Source organism: Chiloscyllium punctatum, chromosome 3 (genome assembly GCF_047496795.1).
Source record: "Chiloscyllium punctatum isolate Juve2018m chromosome 3, sChiPun1.3, whole genome shotgun sequence".
In the NCBI taxonomy this organism is placed as follows: domain Eukaryota; kingdom Metazoa; phylum Chordata; class Chondrichthyes; order Orectolobiformes; family Hemiscylliidae; genus Chiloscyllium; species Chiloscyllium punctatum.
Window position 1 is genome coordinate 143,502,987 of NC_092741.1, and position 27,855 is coordinate 143,530,841.

A 27,855-nucleotide genomic window follows, 5' to 3' on the forward strand; every position below is an offset into this window, starting at 1 on the left:
CTGTAGCTAGGAAAAGGCTTGGTGTATATATATGCTGACAATGATGGGGTGGGGGAGGAGTAGACAATAGGTGGAGTTGTTGGAGTTCGGCAAGAACAGCATCGTAGGCAGACAAAGAAGTGGGTAATAATTCATTAGCAGTTGATTCTCTCAGATTGATCAATTGTGGTAGCAACCCATATGATAAGGACTGGAGTTGGAGCAAGGACATGGGAGAAGGTTTTCAAGCCTTAAAATTAGTCCACTCCATATTGAGCACTGAAAGCTGCAGGGACCTCCAAGTGGCAAATGAAGTACTGTTCTTCCAGCTTCTACTGAGCTTCACTGGAGCACTGCAGCAAGCCTGGGAACATTGCTGAAGTGACATGCAACTGGAGGTTCTGGTCACTTTTTTTGTTTTTGCAGACAGAACATCAGCAGACTGCCGAGCACTCACCCAGTCTGCCTTTTTGTTTTTCCCAAAACGTAGAGCTCCCCATGTGGTGAGCAGCCAATACAGTAGTCATTTGAGTGACCGGATTCACCTGGGAGGTGTCTGGAGCCTTGGATGGTGAGGAGGGAGGAAGTAAATGAGCAGGTGTTCCACACTGATTTGTGGAGGAGTGTACCAAGTTGTCCCAGAAGGAACTATCCCTTGTGAAAGCTGACAGGTGAAGGGAATGTGTCTGGTGGTGGGGTCCTGCTGGAGGTTATAGAAATGGCAGCCAATGATCCTTTTGGATGTGGGTGCTGGTGGATGGTAACTGATGACTGGGGGATCCTATTGTTGTGGGAGAAAGATCAGGTGAGGGCTGAAGTGCAAGACACCAGTCAGACCTAGTTAAGGCCCCTGTCAACAGTAGTAATGGGGAATCCTCTGGGAAGGAGATGGACATTTTTGGATGAACCTCATAGAAGCTATCATCAAGACAGATGAGTTGGACAAAATGGGAGACTGGAAAAGCCTTTACAGGAAGCGGGTCGTGAGGATGTATAGTCAAGGTGACTGTGGGGATCAGTTGGCTTGTAGTGGATATTGGTAGCCAGCCTTTCCCACAGAAATCGAAGCTGATGTAGAGTATGGTACGGGAGGATCGAGATGGACCAAGTGAAGGTGGGGGCAGGGTGGCAATTGGAAGTGAAATAAAGGAACTTTTCTAATTCTAGATTTGATGTTGCTTCCTTTTTTCCCTCTCCTGCCAGACACACAGGACATCAACATCCCAGAGCAAGTTGTAGATGAGGCCTGACATAGGACTAAACATGGAATGTTCCACGTACCCCACAGATGGGCATAACCGTGCAGGTATCCATGGCCACTCCTTTACTCTGTCGAAAGAGAGAAGTTGTTCAGGCTGAGGACTGGTTCAGACAGGCAGAGGAGGGCTGTGGTGGATAGGCACTGTTCAGGCCTGTTTTCCAGAAATAAGGTGAAGAGTTGTGAGGTCATACTTGTTGTTTTGTCTCTGGGCTCCATCTCTACCTATCGCTTATTCTTTTCCTCCACTCCCACACCCACCCTCTCCCAACTTCCCCCAATGTTCAACAAGTAACCTTTTCTTTTCCTAGCAAATGTAGCCACTTCAGAAACTCAGTTGTTGACTTGCTCTAAATTATACAAAAGTGGTTTTCTTTTCTCTCAACCGAACACTGTCAACAAAGACAGATACTGTTTTTTAAATATAAAGGGATACAGGAGTGGTATTTCACATCTTTTATCCTCCTGTATTCCAGTTGGCTTGCAAAATGTTGCCTCAACAGATTTCATTCTTCAGATCTTGCCAAAGCATTGCGAAACTGAATTGCTGGAGATCTCCCATTTAACCTGGATGAAAAAATCACTTTTCAAGTCATTGAGTTGATCTGTTATATAAAATGCATGAGGAACATTTCTGATCAAGCTTGATTGAGATCTTAGATGTGCAAACGAAATCAGCTGATCTAGCAAGTAAATGCAAAAATATTTATGCTTCAATAATAGAATCCCTTTCACAAAAAAATTAATAAATTCCTGGGATTACCAACTTGTGTAAATGAACAGAAAAACCAAATTGTTTGGATTTATCGTCGCAAGCCTACCGACATGAATCCTTTTTTAAAAAAGGAAGAAATCAGTATTACGCTGCTATACAGCCAAATCCTGAAAGCATTACAATTTTAAGCTGACGATTTGGATCTATAATTTAAAACCAGTTCCTTCCCTACAATTTGTGTTATTTCTGTTGCCTTTGTCTTAACCTGCAAGGATATTTGTATTTTTCCAAAGCAAGAGATTACCATCAGTCACCAGAACAGATACAAAAATATAATATTTCATAACTTACAACAGTTTATGCTGCATGAGCAAAAAGTATTGATTTGGTTAGCAAGTGGACTCTGTTTGTTTGAGGTTATGCCATGGGGAAAATATCAAGGAATAGTTATTCCATAAACATTAGTTTAGTTTAACTTTTTTTTTGCAACTCTGGTCAATACATTGAATGCATTGGCTTTTGTTTGTTGAAAGTTACACGGGCATATTCTGTTTGCAGAGCACAGGGCTCAACATAGGTAATTGCCTGCAAGCATCAGCCAGTCAGTGTGAGCTTGACTAATACTCGCCAATTGTCTGTGTAACTTGGGCTTGGTCAGTATTTGTTCAATTGTGGGATCTTATCTAATGTCTGAATTTGTGTTCTGAAGTTTGCAGGTGTAGCTGGGTAAGCATGATCAACAAATAGCTGAGGATTTTTATGACCCACCAGTCATTGACACATGATATACAGATCTAATGTCACCATTGGGATGAAACTGATATATCTTTGTTTGTGGTAGACAGACTGTCTTTTGAGCTTGGTGGCAGCATCCTCTTAGTGGAGATTATTGCTTATGTTGCTACTGCATTGTAGCAGTGTATAAATTCGAGCATTTCTAACTGTTGGAAGTTTTGAGACCCCTCACCTTTTATTAAAGAGTGGGTTGAGGCAGGCTGGGCTAATTTTAGAGTCAAAAGTAGTAGCCTTAAGCCTGTTCATGAGTTTGCGTGATTTATTGTTTTTTCTTTTCCCCCACACTATTGCCTAACTGCGGTAGTGCTTATTTTTTGTGAGACCACCAGGAAGATAGGAAAACACCCGAGTGGCCAGTGACCAGCACTGCCCTTCATATCAAAGGGCAATGCTGTGTGATCAAACAGTGAAGGGGAGGGTAGGGACTAAATCAAAATAGAGTTGGAGGGAGAAATAATGCACTCCACTCCCTGCGGCGCCCACCTATCCCTGAACAACTCCAGGGTGTTGGTGGACACCACGTGCTCCTTCTCCAAGGACACCCGGGCTCTAACGTAACCACGAAGTAGGGCCGACTGCCTGCCCCAACTACCCCCTCCACAGCCCGCTGCCTGGACCTGTTGATGGCCAGTTTGGCCAGGCCCAGGAGCAAACCCATGAGGAGGTCCTCGGACCTGCCCTCCCTCCTCCGTACCGGGTGCACGAAGATCAAGTGTGTGGGAGTTTGCATGATTTATTGTGATCTGATCTGATCAGGCTGGCAATTATTATGCTGGATAGCTTTTAATCAGTTCTGGAACAGTATCCAAGCTTGCATGGCAAGTAAAGGATTTTGGTCCTATTTATGAAGTGGCTGATAAAACCAACTTTGTAGAGCACAGTGTAGGAAGACCAGTGTGTACGCTAACCAGTGACCATAAACATTTGGTTGACCGTAGAGAACACATGACCAGATTTTGCAAATTGCTTGTTGTAGAAAATGATCATTCACCTTTCAAAATGGAGCAATTTGAATTTGGGGTGGAGTCTATTAAGATCTGTACATAAATTCTTTTGTACAGTTGACTAAACAAAATTTTTTGCACATTGGAAATGAGGAAGTTAGGGACCATTACACTGAATTAATTTTTCATAGAAACTACTAAAAATGTTTGAGAGAATGCACAAAGTGGAATTCCATGCCAACATCTGTTAAGCAAATATCATCATTGAGTGAACTCAGCTGTGCAAATTACTAAATTCAGTCAATTAATACCAACTTAGACAATACAGAAGTCTAGGTTTTAGTGATATAGTGATGCAATGCAATTGTCTATCTTCTTGAATGCTGCTTTAATGAATAGGCCAGCAAGATTGAATGACCATATGGACATATTGATGTTGGTTGGTAGGTCTTAGTGTAGGAATTCCTCACCTATATGTGGGAAAACTCAGTCTGCACTAATTGCAGCAAATGGCTGAACAATGTGGTCAATTCATGTCATGTACAACCAGTCATAGGGCATAAAGGGACAAGACTTTTTCTGCTGTTTTAGGCAGTTCATGGATACTTGTATGTAGTGAACTGAAGAAGCAAGCTATTTATAATGTGCTGGTTTTTCTCCTGCAGTTGAAATTTAGCATTCTCACATGAATGTAAGATGGAAAGCTTCAGCAACATGCCTCTTTTTTTTTTTTCTCTCTGAAATATTCAATTTCAGTACTATCAACAAATGACTGCATTTCTTTATACTTTTGGCTTCACAAAGCAGTATAATAGTTAGAACCTCAAGTCACCAATGATTCCAAAACCAGGGAGGAAATAAAATGATCAGCAAAAGAGGTTCTGCTGCTCGCTACTTATTGAAATGTTGTAGTTTAAACCTGGAATGATAATCCATCCAGATTCCAGGGTAATCCTGGGTTTGCACACAGCTCACTCTGAAGCTAAGCCACTTTGCATTTATTTCACTGTTGCAATGCCAACACAGCTTTAACTTCACAATTCAGTAACTGACTGTGTGTAACCTGGCCACTGGTTTTAGTATTTACAATGTGTTGTATTAATTTCTTGCTATGGTCTTGAAAATTCTGGTTACAATTATGCTGTGGCAGTCAGTGGTGTTGAATGAGCTGTGATTGTGCAGTTACTAGAATCTACACCGTGAAACCCTCATTCAAAAGATCACCTTACTGCAATCATGTGTTAGGACACCAGCTTGTATGGCAAAAAAAAACATTAATTAGACAGGACAGCAAGCTGGCAATGGTAGTGTGGTTTTGTACGTACTGCATGTGTTTTCATTAGTGTTACAGAATTCTGACCCTGAATGTGGGAAGAAAGATGACATTATGGGAATTATTCCCCAGCTATTATGTTCCCTAAAATACCACGTCAAATCAACAGATATCCGTTCCTTCCAACGATGGAACAACAAATTGGTTTGTATCTGTTCTTATTGAATTGTAAAGCTTCTGTAATTATTATTTCATATTTTCAACTAAGTTACTGGCTGTGTTTGGTGAAATTGAATATATTTTACATAGATTTTGAATAATGTGAAGGTTGATGCATGTTTTCACACAGAATTGAAAAGGTGTCCTTTTGCAGGCTTTCATTTAATAAGCTACATTTATCTCCATATATAAACATAATAGCCTGTCTTGCTATTCAGGTGAGATTTAATTTAATATTGATTTATTGATCATTAATCCAACTGTTTACTTTTTAACAATCTGTTAAAATTAACAAAGAATCAGTCCCTATGTTTTCTATTGCCTCAGTCTCAACTTTTTTGGAAGCAAGTACCTTTGTGTGAAGGAGTGGGGCAGGATATGACATGCCCCTGCCAGGTGTTTTTTGGCAGTGTGGGAAGCAGATAAAATAGGACATGAGCCCTGCCCTACACACTTCAAGCTCATGCCCAGTGTATGGACAATGGGTGGGTGCTGAAATAAATAAGGATTATTTGTGGCATAAGCAGGGCAATATTGGTACAAAGTCTGTCTGGTGTGAACCATTTATTTTTTTTTGTAAAAAGAAAAATTGACAAATGCATGAAAGGGGGTCTATTATATTCAGTGAATGACCTTTTTTTTTTCTGCAATAGGAGCACCTTCTCAGAATCCTCTGTTCCTCCTCCTTATGTGGCATGTAAAACCCCCACCCCTTAAACTCCCCATCTATAATTCATAGGGTCACCAGAATCCCCCCACTTCCCGATTTTATTTTTTTATTGGATGAATAATAATGACCAGGCCTTTTTAATATAGATTCCCAAACAGTGGGTCATGTGGGATGGAAGATGAGAAGTTTGGGTCATGAACCCTAGGGATAGCAATGGCTTGTGCTCTGACTGTCAACTGTGGAGAGATCCCATTTAATCCATGTTCATAAAATGGTGGCTGTGGCCTAGATGACTGACAGATTTTTGTCTGACAAAAATCAATAATGGATCAATGAAATAACTGCAGAGGCCAGCATCCATGACCAAATCATGCTTTAGTTACATGTAAACAGTTCTTGATCATAGTGCTGCCTCATACAGAGTCAAGCACCAGAGTCCTTTGCACTCACCCTTAGGTCAGCGAGGGCTCCCTGACTGGACCATACTAAACTGCCCTAATCAGGAAAAGCCTATTGAGGTCCAATGGCTGACCTTGTTACAATCACTAATGGTTTTGAGAAAGGCCTACAGATGCAACATTGTCTTCATACATCCCAAGAGCCCTCAGTACCCTTATTGGTCTCCCACCTTATACAGACTGCCACATTTTTAGTGGAGACTGTAGTAGTCTGGCTGGTTGGCTGAGGGGTATAGCAAAGGACTGAGGCACAGTATCTGTTAACAGAGCAACTTTTTTTGTTTTCCCTCCTTCTGGAAGGAAGGCACCTCCCATGATTATGACCCTGGACAATGGGGGTCAATGTTTCCCAGGTTCTTGATTACAAAGACAAGGTGTTACCAAAAATAGCCTTCAGCTTTTTTTTAAAGTAGCAAACGCTGTAACATTAACAATACTTTTCTAGGATGTTGGGTCATACAGTCAAGGTGAGGAGGCTACAATTGAATGGAATAAACAGAGGTACAGCAGGAAAGGCAAAACAAAAGAGAACCCTGAATAGAGGATTATAACTCCCCAAGTCACTGCCAGAGAAGGCACCTACAGTTACCTGATAGTCTCCTAAGTACCCCCCTTCAAACTTAAAAGACCCAGTACAATCCATTCTGAACCCTTTCAAGTTTCACAACATCCTTTTTAGGAGAGAGATCAGAATTGCATATAATATTCCCAAAGTGGCCTAAAATGTCCTATACAGCCACATCATTACCTCCCAACTGCTATACTCCGTGCACTGATCAACAAAGGCAAGCATACCAAATGCTGCCCTCACTATCCCGTCTATCTGGGACTCTGTTTTCAAGGAACTAAGAGATCTTGGAGTGCAGATTCAGTTAAGCAACACTCCCCAGGACCTTACTATTCAGTCCTGGTCTGATTTGCTTTTCCAAAATGCTAAAATTACACAACACTAGGTTATAGTCCTGACTAAGGCACCGTGCTCTGAAAGGTAGTGCTTCTAAATAAACCTGTTTGGACTATAACCTGGTGTTGTGATTTTTTTTTTAAACTGTCTGTCTCCGTCCAATACCAATACCTCCATCATTAGTTTGCAAAATGCAGCACCCCTCATTTATCTAAATTAAACTCTATCTGCCACCCCTCAGTCCAATGGCCCATCTGATCAGGATCCATTGTACTTGAGGTTACTTTTTTTGCTGAACACTACACTTTCTATTTTGGTGTCATCTGCAAAATTCCCAACTGAACCTCCTATGTTCACATCCAAATCATTTAAATGATGAAACACTGCTGCTCACAGGCCTGTAGTCTGAAAAGCAGCCCTCCTCTAATCCCTCCAACAGTTATAAATGGCCTATCTGCACATTCTTAGGCAATCACCCCAATTATGGACCTTGCCTTCACTCTGGGACCATCCTTCCTGCATTTACCCTCCATCTAGTCCTGTTTCCTCGGGACAGGAGGTATACTGCTAAGTGACAATCTGGTTTGTGGTTCATCTCCAGTGATGTTCAGCACAAGCTGGAAGAACAGCATCAATCTTCTGCTTGGGGGCCCTACAGCCTTCAGGACCCGATATCAAGCTTAACAGACCTTGGGCTCTGAATACCACCCTTTTTTAATGCCCCTTTTCAACTGTTACCCCTTTTTTTTGTTTTTTCCCAACCTAACATGGTTTGGCTGTGCTGAAATCACGTTCACCTTTTTTCATCGCTCTCTCTACCACCATTGTCCCCGTCTGCTCACACTTTCTCCCCCACCTATCAACATAAATATTGCAGTATCCTCCTCGCTCGTATCAGTTTGAAAAGGTCACTGAACTCTGTTAACTCTGCTTTGTCTCTCAGATGTTGTCAGATCGGTTGAGTTTCTCCAGCAATCTGTTATGGGTCTTTTTTTTAAAGACAAACCAATATGTTTTGGTTCTCCATTTTCACTTCCTCTGCTTCTGACGGTAAATGACCCGCACTTGTCTTTACTGAGTTTTAACAATCCGCTTAAAAGTTCCCTGCAAACTTAACCTTTATTCTACGATCTCCTCTTTCCCCCAATCCCTTTGTCTGAAATCTAAACTACTCCCGATCATGTCTGTCGCTTTTGTCTTGCCAAATCGTATAGCCCCTTCTTTGAGCAAAAATAGGAAACAATTGTTACATTACTCCTCAAAACTTTCAAGTTAATATGGTCTACCAGGCAATAACGTGTTAAACACGTCGCTTACGCCCGCTCTCAGCTGATTCAGCTTAAAAACAAACAATTGGCTGGCAAACCAATTGGGAGCTTCCTTGAAATGACTAGTAATGTCGCCTGTACGCAAATAAAACCAGCCGAGGATTGCAAGAGCGGTGTTCGTGTGTCAGATCTTGCTCTATTGGTCGAGTCAATCACCTCACGCCGTTTCTATCGCCTGACAGATGAAGTGAGCCGGCTGCGGTGACTATACACACCCTGCAGTGCCCCTGCGTTTGTTTATGTGTGAGGAAGGATTTCCAAAGAAATACAAAACCCAGCCAGCACTTCCTGCAATAGCAGTTCATCTGCAGCTTTAAATCGAAGGGTTTGGTGTTTCCAATAGTTACAAATGGCTAAACACTAAAGGTGCTGCTATTTTAATTCTGTGCTGCTTTTAAAGTGCACCCTTTTTGAAGGAGTTCCCCCCCCCCCCCCCGTTGCCAGAGATCACATTTTTTTTAAACCAACCCCGGCGATGATGAGTCAGGGGGTTTTTAGACCGCGGTGAGTTTGTCAGAGGGATATTGTTCCATCCTGATGTCAGGAGCAGATTTCACTTTGCAGACACAAGAACATGTCTAGCCTCCAACGCCACATCAGTGACTAGATTGTCCTGTTTAACACCGGTTAAACCGACAGTCTTCCAAAGGTAAGACCTGGTCAATCACCTTCGTTTAACGGATTGAGAGGAGTAAAGGTAGATTTGTCTTAATTCAAGCGATTTTTCAAGAAGCGTTGCCGTTTTTTGAAGACTGTAGTTCTGAGCTGGGCTGTGATAGATGCCTGAAGCACTGCAGATATAATCTGCACTCATTGATGTAATCTCACTTGGTAATGTGACTGGTTTGTAACACGAGTGCTTACTCGGCGAGTGTCCTTTTTTTTAAAAAGGAACACTTTTTTTGGTGTGTGTGTTTGGGGGGGGGGGGGGGAGATTAACATCTGGATTTTGAGTTTACCCTGGTTGGTTTGGGGGACGAAGCACTTTTTAAACATGCTTTAGACAAGAAGAAAAATTTTTCACTAACTTGCAAATACTCGACAGTTTTTTTTCTTTTTTGTCTTGAGGCTAAGCCCTGATTTTATTTAACTTTTTTTTTTAATCCTGTCCTTTCTTTCTTTCCCCCCCCCCCCCCCCCATATTCTGGGGTCCCTGTAGAGACTGTAAGACAGCCAGGTGCGATGTAAATCTGTGTTCAAAACCAACTCCGAGGGATTGCAACACAAAGGGATGAATTGGTTCACTTTTTTTTCCTGTGCTGACAAATTTTAAACACACATACGTTTACCACTTTTTGGCTGGGCTTCCTCCAGAACCTTTTTTTAAAAATGCAATGGATTCTGCTTTTGCCAGTAGTTTGTGTTTTGAAGTCAGTCGAATCTGCTGGTCCCTTTTTAAAAAAAATTCCATGCGGCAAAAAAAAATGGTTTCGTTGTATGTTTTTACGTGATGACTTACGTGAGAACGGAAGTCCTGGTAGGAGTTACCAAGGACTCAATCCGCATCCTCCTTTATTGCCTGGTACAGTATTCCGCATAAACCAGTTTTGTGGCAAAAGGGTTACAAATCCAGACAATGCTGAATTCCAGGACACACACACTGCCACAGGAACACAATAACTAAATGAATGTAATAAGACAAATACGATACTGGGGTTTACAAGTGTTGGGGGAAGAGCACAGCAGGTCAGGCAGCATCCGAGGAGCAGAAAAATCGACGTTTCGGGCAAAAACCCTTCACCCGGAATGCACCCTTCCCTGATGAAGGGCTTTAGCCCGAAACGTCGATTTTCCTGCTCCTCGGATGCTGCCTGATCTGTGCTTTTTCCAGCACCACTCTAATGCAAACTCTGGTTTTGCCTTAAAATGCTGCCGATGCTGGAAATCTGAAGCAAAATCCTAGAAGTGTTGTAATACCCTGTCTCTTTGGGGGGGGGGGGAGAAAGGAATGTCAGTTTTATTCCTCTTTAATAAAGGGTGCAATTGTAAAATTCAGCACCGCTGCTCTGCTTATAGTGGGAATGGAATTACTAACTTGGATGCTGCCTGGTCTGCACTAACAAGGAGCAGGAGAATCTACGTTTCGGGCATAAGCCCTTCTCATTCCTGAAGAAGGGCTTATGTCTGAAACGTCCATTCTCCTGCTCCTCGGATGCTGCCTGGCCTGCTGTGTTTTTCCAGCACACTTTTAACTCTGGTACTCCAGCATCTGCAGTCCTCACTTTCTCCAACTTGTTAGTGCACCCTGATTTAGGCAGTCAGGCAGAATAGTAACAACATCAAAAGTAGTCTGACTTTGACCAATTCTTTGACTGTTTTCCAATTTGTTGAAGATTTGAATATGTATTAGTTTTGCATATTTTAATTCTGTTATGGTGCAGATTAAATTTTTGTTGGTTGATGGCAGCACGGTGGCTCAGTGGTTAGCATTGATGCCTCAGCACCAGGAACCCAGGGTCGGTCAGTCTCTGTCCTCCCTGTGTCTGTGTGGGTTTCCTCCAGATGCTCCGGTTTCCTCCCACAATCCAAAGATGTGCAGGTCAGATGAATTGGCCACGCTAAATTGTCCATTGTGTTAGGTGCATTAGTCAGAGGGAAATGGATCTGGGTGGGTTACTCTTCGGAGGGTTGGTGTGGACTTGTTGGGCTGAAGGGCTTGTTTCCACACTGTAGGGAATCTAATCAATAACCTTAGTAAATGTTACATGCAATTTTTAGGTTGGTTATAGTCAGATCAGACTAGTCAAATTAATTCAAACTCCAACTTTGAGTGTCATGCAGTATTTGGCTTTCTGTTGCCACTAACTATTCTTGGAGTGTCATTTTTAATTTGCATACACTTTCAGATTTTCCCTCTCCCTGGCCAGATGTAAACCAACCTATTGTTAGCTTAGAACTTGTGACTCCTGTAACCCAAGGTCTGAAGGCATTATACTATTTTGCTATGACCTTGCATGTGAGCTTTGTTCTTGGTCAGGAATTTGCTTAGTGTCATATTGAGATTCCAAATTTCGTTGTGGTAGACTATTAAACAACTTGTCTGTCCTGTTCCATGGCAATGATGTAATTACCATGACCTTTTTGTGAACTACCTGCCTGACTGCTCTTTAACGAGCAGCCTTGCTATTGTCTGGGCTTCATGATGTGGAGGTGCCAGTGTTGGACTTGGGTAAACAAAGTCAGAAATAACGCATCACCAGGTTACAGTTCATCAGGTTTATTTGAAATCACATGCTTTTTGAAGCAGTGCTCCTTTGTCAGATGAAGTGACTAATGAGCAGCACATCAGAAGCTTGTGATTTCAAATCCTGATGAGCTATGACCTGGGCTTGTGTGACTTCTGACATCATCTGGAATTCCAGAAGTATACCTGATCCTGACTTTGAAAAAGGGGTATTTTGGGGAAAACCTTTTCTGTAACATCTGTGGAATCTCAACTCCATACTGATTTGAAATGGTTATGATCAGCCTTTGTCTGTCTATATAATTTTTTTTTCAAATGCTGAGCTTCAGTGCAGAAATGTCAGCACTGATTTGCCTGACCATTAATCCCAAAAGCAGCCATTCCCAATTAGTGCACTTTCATGTAATCACTGGGGACTGTGTAGAGCTCAATGGCCCTATTCAGGGCTGAATTCCATGAGCAGGTCTGACACACAGAATCTTGCAGTGAGTAATTCACTTCCTGTCTCTCAAGCTTGCTCAGATCTGCAAGGCCCAAGTCAGGAGTAGAATGGGTACTCCCCACTTGCTGGGATGGGTGCAGCTCCAACAATACACCAGTTGAACATCACCCATTAAAGCAGCCTGCTTGATTAGGACATCCTGTCTACTACTGTCAACATTCACTTCCTTCGCAACCAACATGATGGCAATATACCATCTATAATTAACAGCAAATATGCTATAATAACTTACCAAGGCTCCTTCAACAGCACCTTTCAACTCTCCACTTTAACTAGGGAAGAGGATAAGGCAGAAGCAGATGCATGGCAATGTGACCACTTAAGTTTCTTTTCTTAACTTGGAGCCGCATCACCATTCTTCAACAGTGACTGAGCTGAAATTCTGTAAGTCCCCACTAGCAACTCTCTGTAGGTGTACCTATGCCCTCAGGACTACTGCAGTTCAAGACCACACTCTGTAACCATCTGCAGGACAACTGGTGATGAACAGCTAATGTTGCCTCAACCAACATCCCCCACAAGCCTGCATTTATTACAAAAAGTAGTTCTAGGTAATAAGTGCTGTTGCATCCGCAATTTGAAAATTACCTTTTTCCAATGGCAGCAATATATTTGTATATACCATGTCTTGGACAGTTAGTCTGATTTTATTCAAAGATTGCTGAGATTTCAGTTTGTGTGATGACAGTAGGACCAGAGGTATGCAGTTTAATGTCCTATCTTAGGTTACTGTCTGTGATCTTAAAAATAGACAGCCCTTCAGACAAAAACTGTTATAGGAAAGTAGAGATTTTCAGTATGTAACTTTACGAACAGTCAAGCCAAAAGAAATTTATCAAAAAAATCTATTAAATCAAAGTATGTCATCACAGATGAATGTGACATGTACATTTTTAATTTGAAAGACACCACCTTTTTTTTAAACTGGCTTTCTGTTGTAACTTAACCTGTTTCTACAGGCCTGAAGACATTTGAATTGGGTATTTCTTTAGATCAAGCCTGTGATCGTGAACTGTTCTCAAAAGCATTCCATTACCGAGAGGTAGTTGTAATCTGATATACAGACCTTTCAGAGAAGGTGAATTCAGTTGAAACATGATTAAATATTTCCACAGCAGATGAGGTTTCCAGGAACTGACCTGCTTTTGAATAGGCAAGCAAAAGTGAAGTGTTCACTGGGAATGAAGTTTTTGAATCCAAGTAGGAGGGGAAAATAATAAAGTGGGAGGCAGAGAAAATCCTAAAAGAAATCAATCAAAACAAGATTGGTCTGCCTGACGAAATGAGTTTGACATGTAGTGTGGAAGCTTGTGGAGGCATGTGATCTTGTCCACAGGCTTGAAAGCCTTCATTCCTCCTTCTCAGGAAGGCCCAATGCACCTTCTGATGTTTAGGATTGAACCGACCAGTAAATGGGCTTTCCAGTTTCTCTAGGATCCAGGACTAGGAAATCTTACTCACTGAACTTTTGGTCACATCAGAGGCAAGTAGCTGGTTGCTTTTTTACCTCCCCAGTGACGCTACAGAATGTTAGTACAACACTTTTCCCTGCAGTTACTGAGCAACCCTACACCTAGAGGCAGTGAGGACAAGGGAGATAATTAACTTTTTTTAGGATGGGATCAGCCACTAACACCATCCCAATGCTGGGCCCTTCCCTTGTGGGGATTGCAGGACCCAATCTCCCTGCTCTAGCCTCAGCTGGAGACCACCGACAGCAGAAGTAAGAGTTTTGCTTGTTGTACTCTGGCATTGCAAACTCCAACTACTGTAGGGTTGTTGTCAGTGGGATGAATGCTTGAGTCAGCATATTGGCCACTTAAGGCTTCAGAGTTGGGCAGTAGGGTTGTGTACCAGCATTAATTACCTAGATTAGTCAAAGCAGATGGTGGGATGCCCCACCCAACCACCACTACCAAACATCAGATGGGTAGCATAGAAGATTCGACCATAACAAAATAGTTTCCTCCGTAGTTGCTGCCTGAGTATTTCCAGCATTGTGTCTGCACTGTAAAACAAAGCAGGGCAACCTTGCAGAAGAGGTCAAAGCGTCAGTTGTAGAAATCTTTGAAACAAAAAAGTAACTCTGAAGGAGCTAATAGAATTAAGATAGAATGGTCCTTCAGTAATAGTGATAATTTGCGGTTCACTTTCCTGTTTCATCAGGAATTTTGATAAAGGATACCAACAGTAAGACTCTCTCTCTACTTTTCACTTCAATGTCTGCTGTATGTGGGACTGCAAGGATTAATACTGAAGAACCTTTTTATCCACCCTCACTACAGTAATGTCATAGACTTGTGGCAGACCAACTTAGGGTGACTGAATAGACCTCGTCTTTCTTCGTTCATCCCTGTTGGAACGTCTACCTACTGTAACTGTGGCCAACATGTAGTATAAGGGGAACTCTTGTGGACCAAGAAGTAGTTTTCCTCTACTAAGTTAGATTAAGCTGGCCCTTTCTTCCCTACGCATTTGAGGCTGGTTACAGCAAGTCAACACCACAATGAGGTATAGACTCTGTTCAGACATGCATGGAACAGTGGTTTGTCAGGACCTGAAGGGTGATTTAAGACACAATTAAACAATTGTTTGAAAATATTAATAGTAATAGTAATTACTGATAAGAGGAAGAAGATGCACTCAGGGTCCTGGATCACCATGTGGAGCAAACTATATGGCTCCTGTTTGGACCTATTCTTTCAGTGGTCTAAATTATCTTTGCTCGTTTTCATCTCAGTCTTTTTTTTTCTCTTTCTGCATCTGTAATGTTACATAGCAAATCAATTTCTGTATCATAAACTTGAATGTAGTTCAATCAACATAGTGATAATATCCAGAAATTTCCCATCTCCTCCAGAATCAAAACTTTCTAGTGTGACCAGCATTTTCTATTTTAGTTTTTAGATACATTTACTTATTGGGGTTTAGAATTTGGTAAATATTGAATACTAACAGGGCCAAGTTGCTTTGTCAATGTTTAGTTTAACAATGCTTAAATGCTATGAATGTTATAGCATTATCCAGAATGCTATATTTTTTTAAAAATAAACACATAACTATTCAAACTTAATGTTCAACTTTTTTGCTGTAAATATTTCTGTAGTTATCCTATTTCCATTTGGGGAAGGGGTGAGGCATGGGGAAATGTCTCCCTTTTGAATCATAGCAAGTTCAGGTCATTATTTTGCTTTTTTAAATCCTTCATGTAAAAGCTTTCCTTTCTTGACAGACAATGATTGAATCTTCCATGAGGGAAACATACAAATCCCTGGCAGGGTTTAGCTGCGTTGAATTTTAGTTAAATGCGAGCTTTTGAGTAAATATCTTTTTATTGAACATTAAAATGTCCATTGTTTGTTTGAAATGGCAAATTTGCATTTTTTTTGTTTCCTTTTTGTCTTGGGGTTTTTCTCTAATCTGTTTTGACATTATGATCCATTCCATGCATGTTCAGTTTTTGTGGTTAGTGTTATAAATCTTACCCTCTTTTAAAGACGCAGACCATGAATTACGTTGGGCAACTGGCTGGGCAGGTGTTTGTCACAGTGAAAGAGCTTTACAAAGGATTGAATCCTGCAACTTTATCAGGGTGTATCGATATCATCGTAGTCCAACAGCCTGACGGAAGTCTCCAGTGCTCTCCATTTCATGTTCGCTTTGGAAAACTTGGTGTGCTCCGTTCCAGAGAAAAAGTGGTAAGTGACAGCCTTTCTTAATTAGGACAAGCAATTTCCCTTGTACTTACAGGCCTAGCAAACCAAGGTTGAAACTGAACTGTTGGGATATGGATGGCATAAGTAGATCTCTGAACAGTCCTTTTTTAGTTGTTGGAGTCTAGAGTCCAAGATCCAACCCAGACTGATGGAATGATCTGCTTGTGGTACTAGATTGCTTTGCTTTGCTTTGCTTTGCTTTGGAATATCTGGTTGGCATGGACGAATTGGACCGAAGGGTCTGTTTCCATGCTGTACGTCTCTGATTTGAAGTCTAATTTGTTAATGTCCCAAATTAAACTAGCTTGTTCACCATGCAAAATATTTTGATGTTCAATGCCAAGAGGTTGAGTTTGTCATGCCATAAAGCACACAGATTTTTTTTTAGATTATTAGATTAGATAGTGTGGAAACAGCCCTTCAACCCAACAAGTCCACACTGACCCACCAAAGCACGACCCACCCAGACCCCAATCTCCTACATTTACCCAGTTTTATGTTTGTTAAAAATCCAGTGCAATGAAGGGTGCTGTTGTGGATCAGTTTGGCAATAAGTCAAACAAGCAGGGACATCCTGCCCTTAATTTCTATTAACCTAAGGTGCTATATTAGGATGTTAATTTGTTGGATCAACCAACACATGTCTAATATTAAACCAAAGCCCGGCTCAAGATTTGCTAATTGAGGTTTTGAAGGAATCTTGAATTTTTTTTCTGTCCAGAGAGAACACTAATAAAAAGGAAAACATTTTTACTTTCCAGGCTTGCTTGGAGAAACCTGAAATCCATTTGTCACTGGTTAACATTTTACTGTGTGTAAAGACTGTTGTATTGCTGTTTGTTGAAGCTGCAACAGAAGTTTTAGTCACAGTTGAGATGGAGTCAGGGGATATGTACAGAGTGAGATTTGGCCAGCAACAAGTTGGTAATTGGTCCATGGAGTGGTGGCCAGTTGGTGATGACTAAGGCCTTCTCCCTGCTATTGATGGTGGTTGGCTCCCTAGTAACTGCCTGTGGATATGAACAAGATCAAAATTTCAGATACTGGGAAAGGAAGGTGCACTCTCTGTCTGCAGTTTGAAACAAACCTGAAGCTAGGAGGAAGCCAACTTATCTTCCCTTGAGTTGCTGTAAGCTGTGACCTTTATTCATGAAATCAGACTTGATAAGTTGAGCCAGTCGCACTGTTTTTCCTGGAAAAAGTGCAAGTAGCTGGCGACGAGAGATCAAAGAGCACAAGTCCTAGCAAATTAACCCATTGGCTTTACAAGTCTTTCCTTCCGCCCATAATCAGTTTTGGTTTTTGTCTCTACATCTGCACTTGGGGAGGTTTCTTTAAATGGGAGGGGTTAAGAGTTTGACCAATCAGCTCATAGCTATGGGTAAATGGACTTTATTTGTAATAAAGTCACTTTGTCAAGTCCAGAAACCTGGATGATGCTTTCTATTAACTTGGATTAAAAAGGCATGTAAACTGATCACAACAAAAACCTAGCCTACTGGGAAAGCTCAGCAGGTCTGTCAGCATCTGGAAAGAAATCAGTTAACATTTTTGGTTCTGGTGATGCTTTTGACACAATCTTTAACTTTTGATGACTTGGGGAATAGTGGGACTTGACTAGTGAGGTGAGATATGTGTAATAATAGATATAAATCAAGAACAGTATGTTGTATTCTTAGAATGAATTGGTTCGGAGTATAGTACTAACGAGGCAACTAGCAAACCTTGAACCAACAGTGAAATGTTTTTCTTTTTAGACCTTGGTTTCTACTGTTGGAATATAGCAACATGACCTGCATTTCAGATCATTGTCATCCAGTACTTAGATTTATGGGTTTTGCACTTCAATCAATAGAGGGGTGGTTTAGTAAACTCATTGCAGTTACTTCACAATATGGATTTGACCTATGTATTATACAATTTTTTTTTTAGGTGGATATAGAAATCAATGGAGAGCCTGTGCAATTACAGATGAAACTTGGAGACAATGGGGAAGCGTTTTTTGTTCAAGAAACAACAAATAAAAAGGTAAGTTGAAATTTTAGTTTAAGTACAGACCCTAATTAGACTTTGTAAATCAAGGTAAGCAGTAAGTGATAGTTCCAGTAACTAGCCAGCTTGCCCTTGTGCAATATTGATTTTATTTTTAATCCATAGCTGCATTTTATGATCTACAGTGCAGATATGTTCTATAGTTTTTTTACTGAAATGCTATTCATGTACTGTTGCACATGGCTCATTTCTTGCTTGTTTCCCCCTCTACATTTCTTTCCCAAGGTCATGGCCACTTCATCCTGTACCTTCATCTCATAAGAACAACATTTTCTTCATGAAACTGATGTTCTTGCATCCCTCTACATAAGTGTTCCAAGGAGTGCCACGCTAGTTGCTCCAACCTTACTTCCTATGTTCAATCCACTCTGTAAAGTCTCCTTTTGTATCCTCATGAGGATCTTTTTTCCTTTGTTAGCCAGAACTGGACACAGGACACCAGTTGTGACCTAATCAGGTCTGAGTCCTGAGTACTACTTTTTGCTCATCTCCTCAACTTCTGGTTAAGTGCAAGATCCCTTGTGCTTTGTTAGACATTGCTGCTCCCTTCAAAGAGCTATGTTTGAGGACTCCAGCTCCCTCTATATTTGTGCATGTTCTGTGTTTGCTTTGTGGCTGTAGGTTTGGCTATAGCTTTCTCGCTCTTGCTTTTCCCCCCCCACCCCCCCCCTTCTCTGTTTAAATTAGCATGGGGAAAGAAATAAACCACTTGAGTCAGTGCTGGTTCTTTTTTGAAGAGCCAATCCATTTGTCAGACTCCTCCTTTTCTGAATGTTCTTTCTTTCTTTCCCATCCTTCACTCACCACCATCTCCCGTTACTCAGTATGGAGGAGATAATGTTGTATTTGTATCCAGCATCCTGTCGGGCAATGTATTTTGAATGCTGATCACTTTTTACGTTAAAACTGTTTTCTTTTTATGGGGCTATTTGTTACCCTAGCTGATAAAATTCAATTGGTTGGAGCCTGTAATCCTGTGAATTAGCCACACCAGATCAAGGAGTCATTTGCTGGGCTGTGTGAAGACCGTGCCTTCATCTTTTGCAAACCAAATGTTTTCATTTCACTACTCTGAATCGGCATTGAAGCAACTGAAATTATTTGTTCACTTTTCAAAAGTATTGGATTTAATCATATTGCAATTTGTCTTAAAGTTTTGACTTTGTCAGTCATTTGATTTTTTTTTTCCCTTTAGTCTTTTTTTGCAATTTTAACTATCTCTGCTCCAACCTTCAGCTGACAACTTTCCAGAGTACATTATGTACAGCAGAAATAAAACCAGTTCACTCATTCTTAGATGAGACAGGAAATGGCAGAATTAAATAGGCACAACTTGCGTTTGTACAGCATCTTTTAACTTAGAAATGCACCAAAGGACTTTTGAGGGGAGTCAAAAGCTTAAAAAGGCTCTGTCTACTGGGAGAATTAAGAAACAATTGAAAGCTCCTCTCAAAAGGGAAAAAGCCTTGGGTTTTAAATATTAGGCAAAAGCCAAGAAATAAAAGGGCTTTTTGGGAAATGTCAGCCTTGTGGTCCTGAGGTACTTGAGGATTTGGCTGTCAGCAGGGAGATGAAATGATAATACATCAGAAGGCTGCTATCACTAAAACAGTATGAAAAAGCTGCACAGTAGAAGTGCAGAGATCTTAGGTCAGTCAACAGCAAGATAGAGCTGAACAGCTCAATGAATTTTGCATTGCCTTTGATCTGTGCTGTTCACTGCATATAGCACTCCACTTTCAAGTGGAAACTATATATTTTATAATCAAAAGATCCATCTGCTCATACTGACTTTCTTTTTGTGTTGTCCCCATCTTAAAGCCAGTGTGTAACTGACTCTCAGTTGAGCAGAGTGCTCTGCTGATGTGTTGTGGGTGCATAATAACCAAGATAGAGACTAGCACTATATCCGAGGTGGTAATTTCAACACTGTAGTTCCTTTCAGTTCAAAGTTTTTTTTTAATGCAGATATTTTTGCAAAAAACTGCTGATGTTGTTTTCCCAGCAGCCATATGAATTTTTCCTAAGTATTCAATTCCCTTTTGGAAGTTTTACAGTTAAATTTTCTTCCATTATCCTTTCCCACAATAAAATCAAGATCTTGTATGATTCACTACCTAAGTTGTTTCTCCTCTTGTCTCTTTTTGTCTCTTGCCTTTTTAAATCTGTTTGCTTTGGTCACCAATCAGTCTACCATTGGAAACTATTTAACCTTATCTAAAGCCTTCATTTTTGTCAGAAATCACACAGCACCAGGTTATAGTCCAATAGGTTTATTCAAAAGCTTGATTTCAAAGAAACCTGTTGGACTATAACCTGGTGTTTTCTAACTCTGTGCACCCAGTCCAATACTAGCCCCTCCACTTCATCATTTTGGCTGGCTATCAAACTCTCTCCTCAACATCTAATAAATAAAAAACAAATCCAGACTTTCTAGTCTGTGTAACCTGACAGCTTTTATCCCTGATACCATTCCAATTAATCTCCTCTGCACAATGCAATGTTTTGATATTTCTGCTAGTGTGTGGGGGCTGACCAGTGCTTCATAAATGTTTAGCATACCTTCCATGTTTACTCCATACAGCTTTTTAGTTTGTAAAATCAAGGATCCTGTTTGAATTTGTATCAGTGTTTTGAACAGTTCTAACCCTCGTAAATATTTAAGTGCACACTCATTTGTTCCTACTCTTTTCTAAAATTGTACTATTTTTAGATTTCTGTTGCATGTATTCTTAGTAAAATGAATTACTAATGCATGTGTCTAGTTTAAAAATCGCACAACACAAGGTTATAGTCCAACCAGTTTATCTGGAAGCACTAGCTTTAAGAGCACTGCTCCTTCAGGTGGTTGTGGAGGTTTAAGATCTTGCTCTCAAACTCAACAACTACTCCATCAGGGGCTCTCTGAAAGCTAGTGCTTCCAAATAGTTCTGTTGGACTATAACCTGGTGTGTGACTTTGTACACCCAAGTCCAACACTGGCACCTCTGTCTATTTAATTTTGGGTCTGGCTAGAGTTGAAAGTTGTGAAGTGATCCCAATCTATGGTGGGATTTGAGTACAGCATATTTTCTTGCTTCGATACATTTGATCCTGATAGGAGGTCAAGTGGGTCACCATGCTCTGGCTGATGGACAAACTGCATGGATTACAATATGGCTGGCTGATCCTCAAAGAAATTGAGAGCATGAATAAGCTACTGATAATGGCATTGAGAGATTTAGCTCTTGAGACAGCTTAATTATGGCAGTCATGTCATGGGTTTGAGCAGAAATGAATAATAGTGACGAGGAATGTATGCAGCTTCATGAGTAAAGGGTGGTGAAATAAGCAAATGAGCTGAGTATCTCTGGCTAATATACATTTTGATCAGGTAATAAAGTTCAAGCTAGCCATGGATCCCACGATTATGGATCGTCTGAGAAAGTGAGGACTGCAAATGCAGGCGAAAAGAGCAGTGTGCGGTGCTGGAAAAGCACAGCAGGTCAGGCAGCATCTGAGGAACAGGAGAATAGACTATTCTCAACTATGGATCATCTGAATGTATTATTCTATCAGGCCTGTCCCTGTCCCTCACAGGAAGGAAAAAGCAGATGAATTTTTTGAATTCCTTTCCTAGCAATTATGAAGGTGTGAATCATTTAGCCTATCATAAGTGATTCTACTAGAGTTAGATAAATGAGTCCACTTTAATGTGGAAATGACAGTATTAAACGCTAGACCAATTTGTTTTTTTAACTTGCAGTTACCTCTCCAGTCAAATAATGTAAGGGTACTGGGACTCCGGGAGCAACTTGGTTAATTTAGAAAACACCAGAATAGCTTAAGTATAAAGGAAGTGCAAACCAGGAAGCATGGCTAGTGTGCAATCGCCACTTCAACAAAGATGAGAATGTGGAAAGGCAAGATGCTGTAATCTTTCAATTAAAGGCCTGGTTAACTGGCTCAGTGAGGATGCTTTGACACAGGAGAGTATCTTACTGCAGCATGAAGGACCGTGAAGAAGCTCAATAACCTAGAGTGCTGGGGGAGTGGGGAGAAAATAGGCCACAGGTATTGAGATGGGGAGAGGGAATGGGGTGGAGAGGCAAGTCAAGTTGAAGTTACAATGTAACTTTCCAGGAGTAGAATGCCCAGTGTGGAAGGCTTTCCTCTGTCCTTCAGGATCAATGATAACAACATTTGTCTATTCTGGAGCTGAGCCCAGAGTTGACCCTTCCCCACTTGGGGATGGATGGGATGTTTGGGTTTTGTCACCTGTTTGGTTGTCTGTACTTGTTTTCAACTGGCCCACTGGTGGCCATTTGCAGATTGGCCCCCTTTTTTTTTATTTTGCTGATGCTTGTTTAGTTTGGGCAATCCTGGGTAAGAGATGTCCCACATGGTGTAGACTGTGCATTTTTTTGAGGACCTCCTCCTAGCACCATTCCTCTACTCTCCATGCTTGTCATGCTGAAGCTTGGAGTAAAAGGTCTGGTCGGATTATGTTGTCAATGTGACCCACCCACTGCAGCTGATGGGCCATAGTCAGTGCCTCAATACTGGGGATGTACTGAAGGAGGGCACACGTACTGCAGCAGTGATCACCCTGGTTGATTTGCAGGATTGAGGCATTTCTGGTGATGTTTCCCTTGGGATCTGGAGAGTCTACTGTATTGTCCACATCACCAATGTATACATGATGTGGAGGAACAGGGGTTGGGTTGGGGTGGGCAGAGTTTAAAAATTGCATGACACCTGGTTATAGGCTAACCGGTTTATTTGGAAGCATCAGCTTTTGGAGTGCAGCTACCTGATGTAGGAGCAGTGATGTGAAAGCTAGTGCTTCCAAATAAACAAGTTGGACTAAACCTGGTGTTGTGATTTTCAACTTTGACCAATCTATACAGAAGGGCAGCTAATTCTACTGTCTTATTGGGCATGAGCTTAATCCTGGATTTGATGACCTTATCAAACAATATTCCTCAGGCAGCCAAACACATGTGCAGTAGTTTGCCAAGGAGAGGAGATTTTCCCAAGGTGTGAGAATTGATCTATAATTGTCCAATGCCTCACTGGAACTTGGTCTTTTTTTTAATATCTGGATGTTTAGCCTGATGGAATGAGTTAAGATTGTGAGCAAAAATATAAATTGCTGGCAGCATCTGTGGAGAGAAATCTGTTAACAACATTGAGTCTAGTGACTCCTCAGAATTGATGGTAATTAGGAAAATGTTTTTTAATGCAGAAGATAGTGGGGGAGGTGGTAAGGAGCAAATAGGGGATAGAGTCTAAGGAATGAGAACAATAGACGGACAGACAAAGGAGTGGATGATAATCTGGTTAGGAAGGTGATTAGCTGTTTAATGGGGACTATTAATGGCTAACAATGGGTTTTGTGTAATGGCAAGCTGTGATAATGTGGCCAGTTATGTGGGGATTGGGATAAGGCATGGGAGAGTTCAAGTCCTGAAGTTAAACTGTATAGAGCCTAGAGGGCTGCAGTGTCTCCAAGCAAGAGGTGTTCTTCCAGCTTTGTAGTGCTCCAGTGAAGCACCGCATGTGATCCTGAGACATGTTGGCCAGGGAACACAGTGGTGCATTAGTGATTTGGGGCTGTTAATCTAGTCTGATCAGGGAGCCTTGGCTGACAAACGTGTCCGAGATATTGCTGCTCTGAAGATGCAGTCCTCAAGTAAAGGACCATGTCTATAAATAAATGACTTGGTAATGGGATATTGTCCTCCCATGGAGGTATTTCAGAACAGCATTGCTATGACACAGCCTGGCTCAACACTACTTTTTCACAAAATTTTGTACTGTGCTCAATTCTGTTGGTAAGGATAGCTTATTTGTCTACCATTGGTCACTATCCTCTGCCTGTTGTACAATTTCTACAAGTGGCCAAATTTTGAAGACCAATCCTCCCACCTTGTTGGATTCTAAGGCTTTAAGTGGGGGAATGATAAAAGTCCATGTATAGACATTACTGTTGCTCTGTGCATTTTCCTTGGACTGTCTTACTGTGAAGATCATACCCACTGCCTCCATGATGGACTGAATCTCCATTTGTGATTCTGGGAGGTGGTGATTTGAGGATTCTTGCAATGACTTTTCTCCGTGACCCACCCAAGGGAGATTCCTCTGTGCCTCTTACTGCATTCAGTCTTGTCTCCTTTCGTGAAGATGTTCACCATTTTGGATCAAGCATGCTCTCCCTATCAAGAGTGCTACTCTTCTATACTTTAGCATTTCACTGGGAACAGTGTCTGTGACTTTTGGTTTTCACTTGAATAATGTTTTCAATCTCTTGAGATGCTTATGCTCCCCTGCCCCATCAAGCTGCCCAACCCCTCAACTCCAACTGAGGGCTCAAAGGCTGCTTCCAGTGAGTGCTAACTGCATTCCTCTCATCAGTAACAGGAGATTATATCTCCGGTCCTCCCTTTCTCCTCTCATCGACCTCCTCCCTTGTGGGTTAGCCAAACACTTTTCCTTTAAAAAGGCATCCCCTAACCCAGAAGCATTAGACTAATTGTTAGTGCCTATATCCCAGTCTTCACAGTACTAGCTGAGGCCGAGGGGTTCAGTTTTATCCTTGACCAGTGTTTCCTGGGTGCCTGAGGGAGATATTGATTCTCCTCTTAATGTTGAGTTGGGAGGGATGTATTGGAAAGGGATATTTGCCAAAGAAGGTTTTTGGAAACTAACTATCAAGAATATGGTCTGGTCAAAAGGAATATCCTTTTTTTTTTTGAGCCATATGGAAGACCTCATGGAAACAGATTGTACTAAACATAGACTCCTGCCTACATGACTAATCATGAGATCTCCAGGGTGTCCATATCACTCAGGCAATGGAAGGAGCTGATTGCTGTTGGACTGACCTCCAAATTTGATTGTCTAGCCTAAACCGCAATAGTAACAAGATCCCATTTAAGGAAATGTAACAGACCATAACTCCTGAAGACAGACTGATTCAATGTGAGGTGCTGATTCTGGCACTTTGTCAACGAACTGGTAACAGAATATCCACAGTGCGTAGTCTGGCCATCGATCCATTATATGCAGCACCTACCAGGAGACTCTGCTGCTCCACTCCAAACAATTGCAGCTGATTTTTGAGCGATAACCGCAGTCTATTAAATGGAAGTACAAGGTTGTTTCTGAATCAGATGCAACACTGTAAGGACAGAAAGCAGGTCCATAGATCACTGAAGGCTGATTTCCAACTTTAAAAATAAACCTGTAACCAATAGGTCAGATGGTGGGTGGGGGGGAGAAAAACCCACAGGAAATCCACTAACTATCTGACTTTACATAAGAATCTAAGAACATCTGTGTGGTCAAAGCAGTTAGTCTAAGGAACCTATCTCACTTGGGTGCAAGGAGGGGGAGACATTACATGGTATTATAAATAATATAATGACTATTTTGGAATGGAATCTATTGGCTTGCCATAATTCATCAGCAATTTTATTGCTTGGCTTATTTAGAGTTTTAAACCTGATACCACGCTGCAACCAATTGAGACCCAAAAACATGCTCACATTTTGAATCATTTCCTGCACTTTTATTATTTAAAATTGTAATTAACAAATGCACTTTGATATCAACAGTATGGAACAATCTGCTTTCGAACTGGTAGTCCATGACGATTGATAATCTGGTTTTGTTTTTCTTGCAGTGCGTCATGTCGGCAACTACGTGATTGGGTAAACAGCAGCAAATAATTACCCAATGTTATTTGGCATTGCCCCCAGGAATTTAATTTTCATTCTGTTCAACTTTTAGATGTGATTTTTTTTTTTTTGCAATAGTGAATAACTTTTGATCAGGTTTCTTGTACAATTTAGGTCTTAAAGGTGTTTGTGGTGTAAGAGGATGTAAAGAATGGTTAATGAGTGGTAACACCCTGGTGTAATGATAATGGAAACAAGTGAAAGTTGAAATTGGGAAAATAAACTTGCAGGTCTGAGGATTGAGTGGGATTGACTTGATTTATTCATGAATGGGCTGAATGGCCTTTTTGTACTGCATATAAATCTTTGTTAATTTTTTTTAAAAAGCCAACCAGTAGTATCTGACCCCCTGCACTGAAATGCCACATCCAATGCTGAGAAAGAGGGGAATGTGATCTTGAGACAGCACAAAATTTATTCTTAAGGTTTTACCTTAATTTGCATAATTGCACAAGGTAACTTGATTTTTTTAATGAAGCCAATTACGACTGCATTCAATGGAAATGTCAGGAAACTATTGGTTTGAAGGTTATCAGCAATTTACTAATATCTCTGACCTTCCTTTGGTGCCTTATAAAATATGTATACATTCCACATGTGTTGGAATCTTTTTTATATTGGAGTAAAAATATAGCCTGTTCCTGCAAAGACTATTTGAGCTGTTTTGACCTTTGACTTTCTTTTCTACTAGCTATATTTTTGTACTCTAACTTTGTACTGTGTTCTGGATTCTTTAATCCCAACAGCACAAAGCAGCCCATTTGATTTGACATGTCCTCTCACTTCCTCTACTGCCATCCATCCAGCAATAGATCAAAAGGAAATGCATTAGTATTTTTTGTTTTGTTTAAGTAGAGATGCTAACTTTATTTCTGATCACAGCTTCCTCTTTAAAGCACCACCACTTGCTATTACACATTTCAGAAACTTTGGGGGAGAGAAGGCTACACTATTTATTGGGGACTTGGGGGCAATGACTGTAATTTCTGAATATTGTGCACCCTCTTTCAGTAGAACAATGAGATTTCCATTGATCTCTGGCAATTAAATCAGAGAAGCCTGGTATCTGGTAAATTTCAGCACTGGTTACTTGATCATGTTCATCTACCCTCCATTTGACACTTTAGCCTCAAAGTGTAATAATGTGTATAAACCAAATGCTAAAACAGACCTCAATTGTACCCCTTCTCGTAACCATTGTTTTTTTTTTAAAAACAAAACTCTATCTTTTTGGAATGAAGACTGGTTTGTCATGTGATTTAGATGAAAGGTTGCAGAGACAGCATTCGCAAGTCCTATTTGCAATTACTCATTGTTTTGGAATTGTTACGAGATTACATAACGATTGCTGTGGAGTCTTCCTGGGAATTTTTTTGTTCAGTAAACAAAAATATTAGGAACTTTTATAATAGTTTAATGTTTTGTTGAAGACTGTAGAACAAACTTCTTTGTGTTTTCTGCCTTTGGTTATGGGTTTGTCCTAATTTTTGTTTTACATTTTGGGATAGAAGTCCTCTCTTATGCCCCCTGGGGTGGCATGAGTATCCCACTCCGACTCCACTGGGCCTATCCTGAAGAGTATAGAAAGTATCAGACAGAAGAAGGTTAGCCCTTTTTGAATGAACTACATTATTAATATTTTCCCACTTGTCTCAACCCTGTAAGCTTTTCTCTTCAAATAGATGTGCATTTCATTCTTTTTTTTCTTTGCAAGTTGCTTTAGTGTGATGACTCACTGTACCACCTTCTAATGGTACGTTCCAGATCATAACCATAACCATCCAGTACACTTCTAAGTTTGACTGGAGTCCCTTTTTCCTTTAATTGAGTGTAGCAAGTGGAGCGGTCATGAAATCCCAAGTACTTAATGTTACCATGAATAGAATGTTTGTTTGATATTAAATTTCATGGTCAGTGTATTCACCTTGTGTTGTGCACACTTGAGATGCACCCCAGTCACCCTGTTTTTGAAGAAACTTGGAGAGAAAAAAATCACTATTTAAATGCATTTAGATAATTATTCTAAACCTGGTATTGACATTGAAAGTTTTGAAGGAAGGTGGGGCAGTGCATCCTATAGGGAATGTAGTCTAACTGGTGTAAAATGAGATTGCCAGGGTATATTTGCTTTTTTCCT

The 27,855-nt window shown here is 40.8% G+C and overlaps 1 protein-coding gene across 3 annotated transcripts in view; it reads left to right on the forward strand.

The window, feature by feature from the left end:
* Nucleotides 1-27,855, forward strand: part of lpin1a (lipin 1a) — a 113,511-nt gene that overhangs the window by 25,502 nt on the left and 60,154 nt on the right. For 2 of the 3 annotated variants that reach the window (XM_072561946.1, XM_072561948.1), the window contains exons 2-3: nucleotides 15,727-15,927; nucleotides 17,878-17,973. In XM_072561946.1, coding sequence (XP_072418047.1) covers nucleotides 15,727-15,927; nucleotides 17,878-17,973 — 297 coding nt within the window. Of the gene's footprint in view, nucleotides 1-8,611; nucleotides 9,193-15,726; nucleotides 15,928-17,877; nucleotides 17,974-27,855 lie in introns of those variants that run through there. The other variant, XM_072561947.1, reaches the window with a different exon arrangement.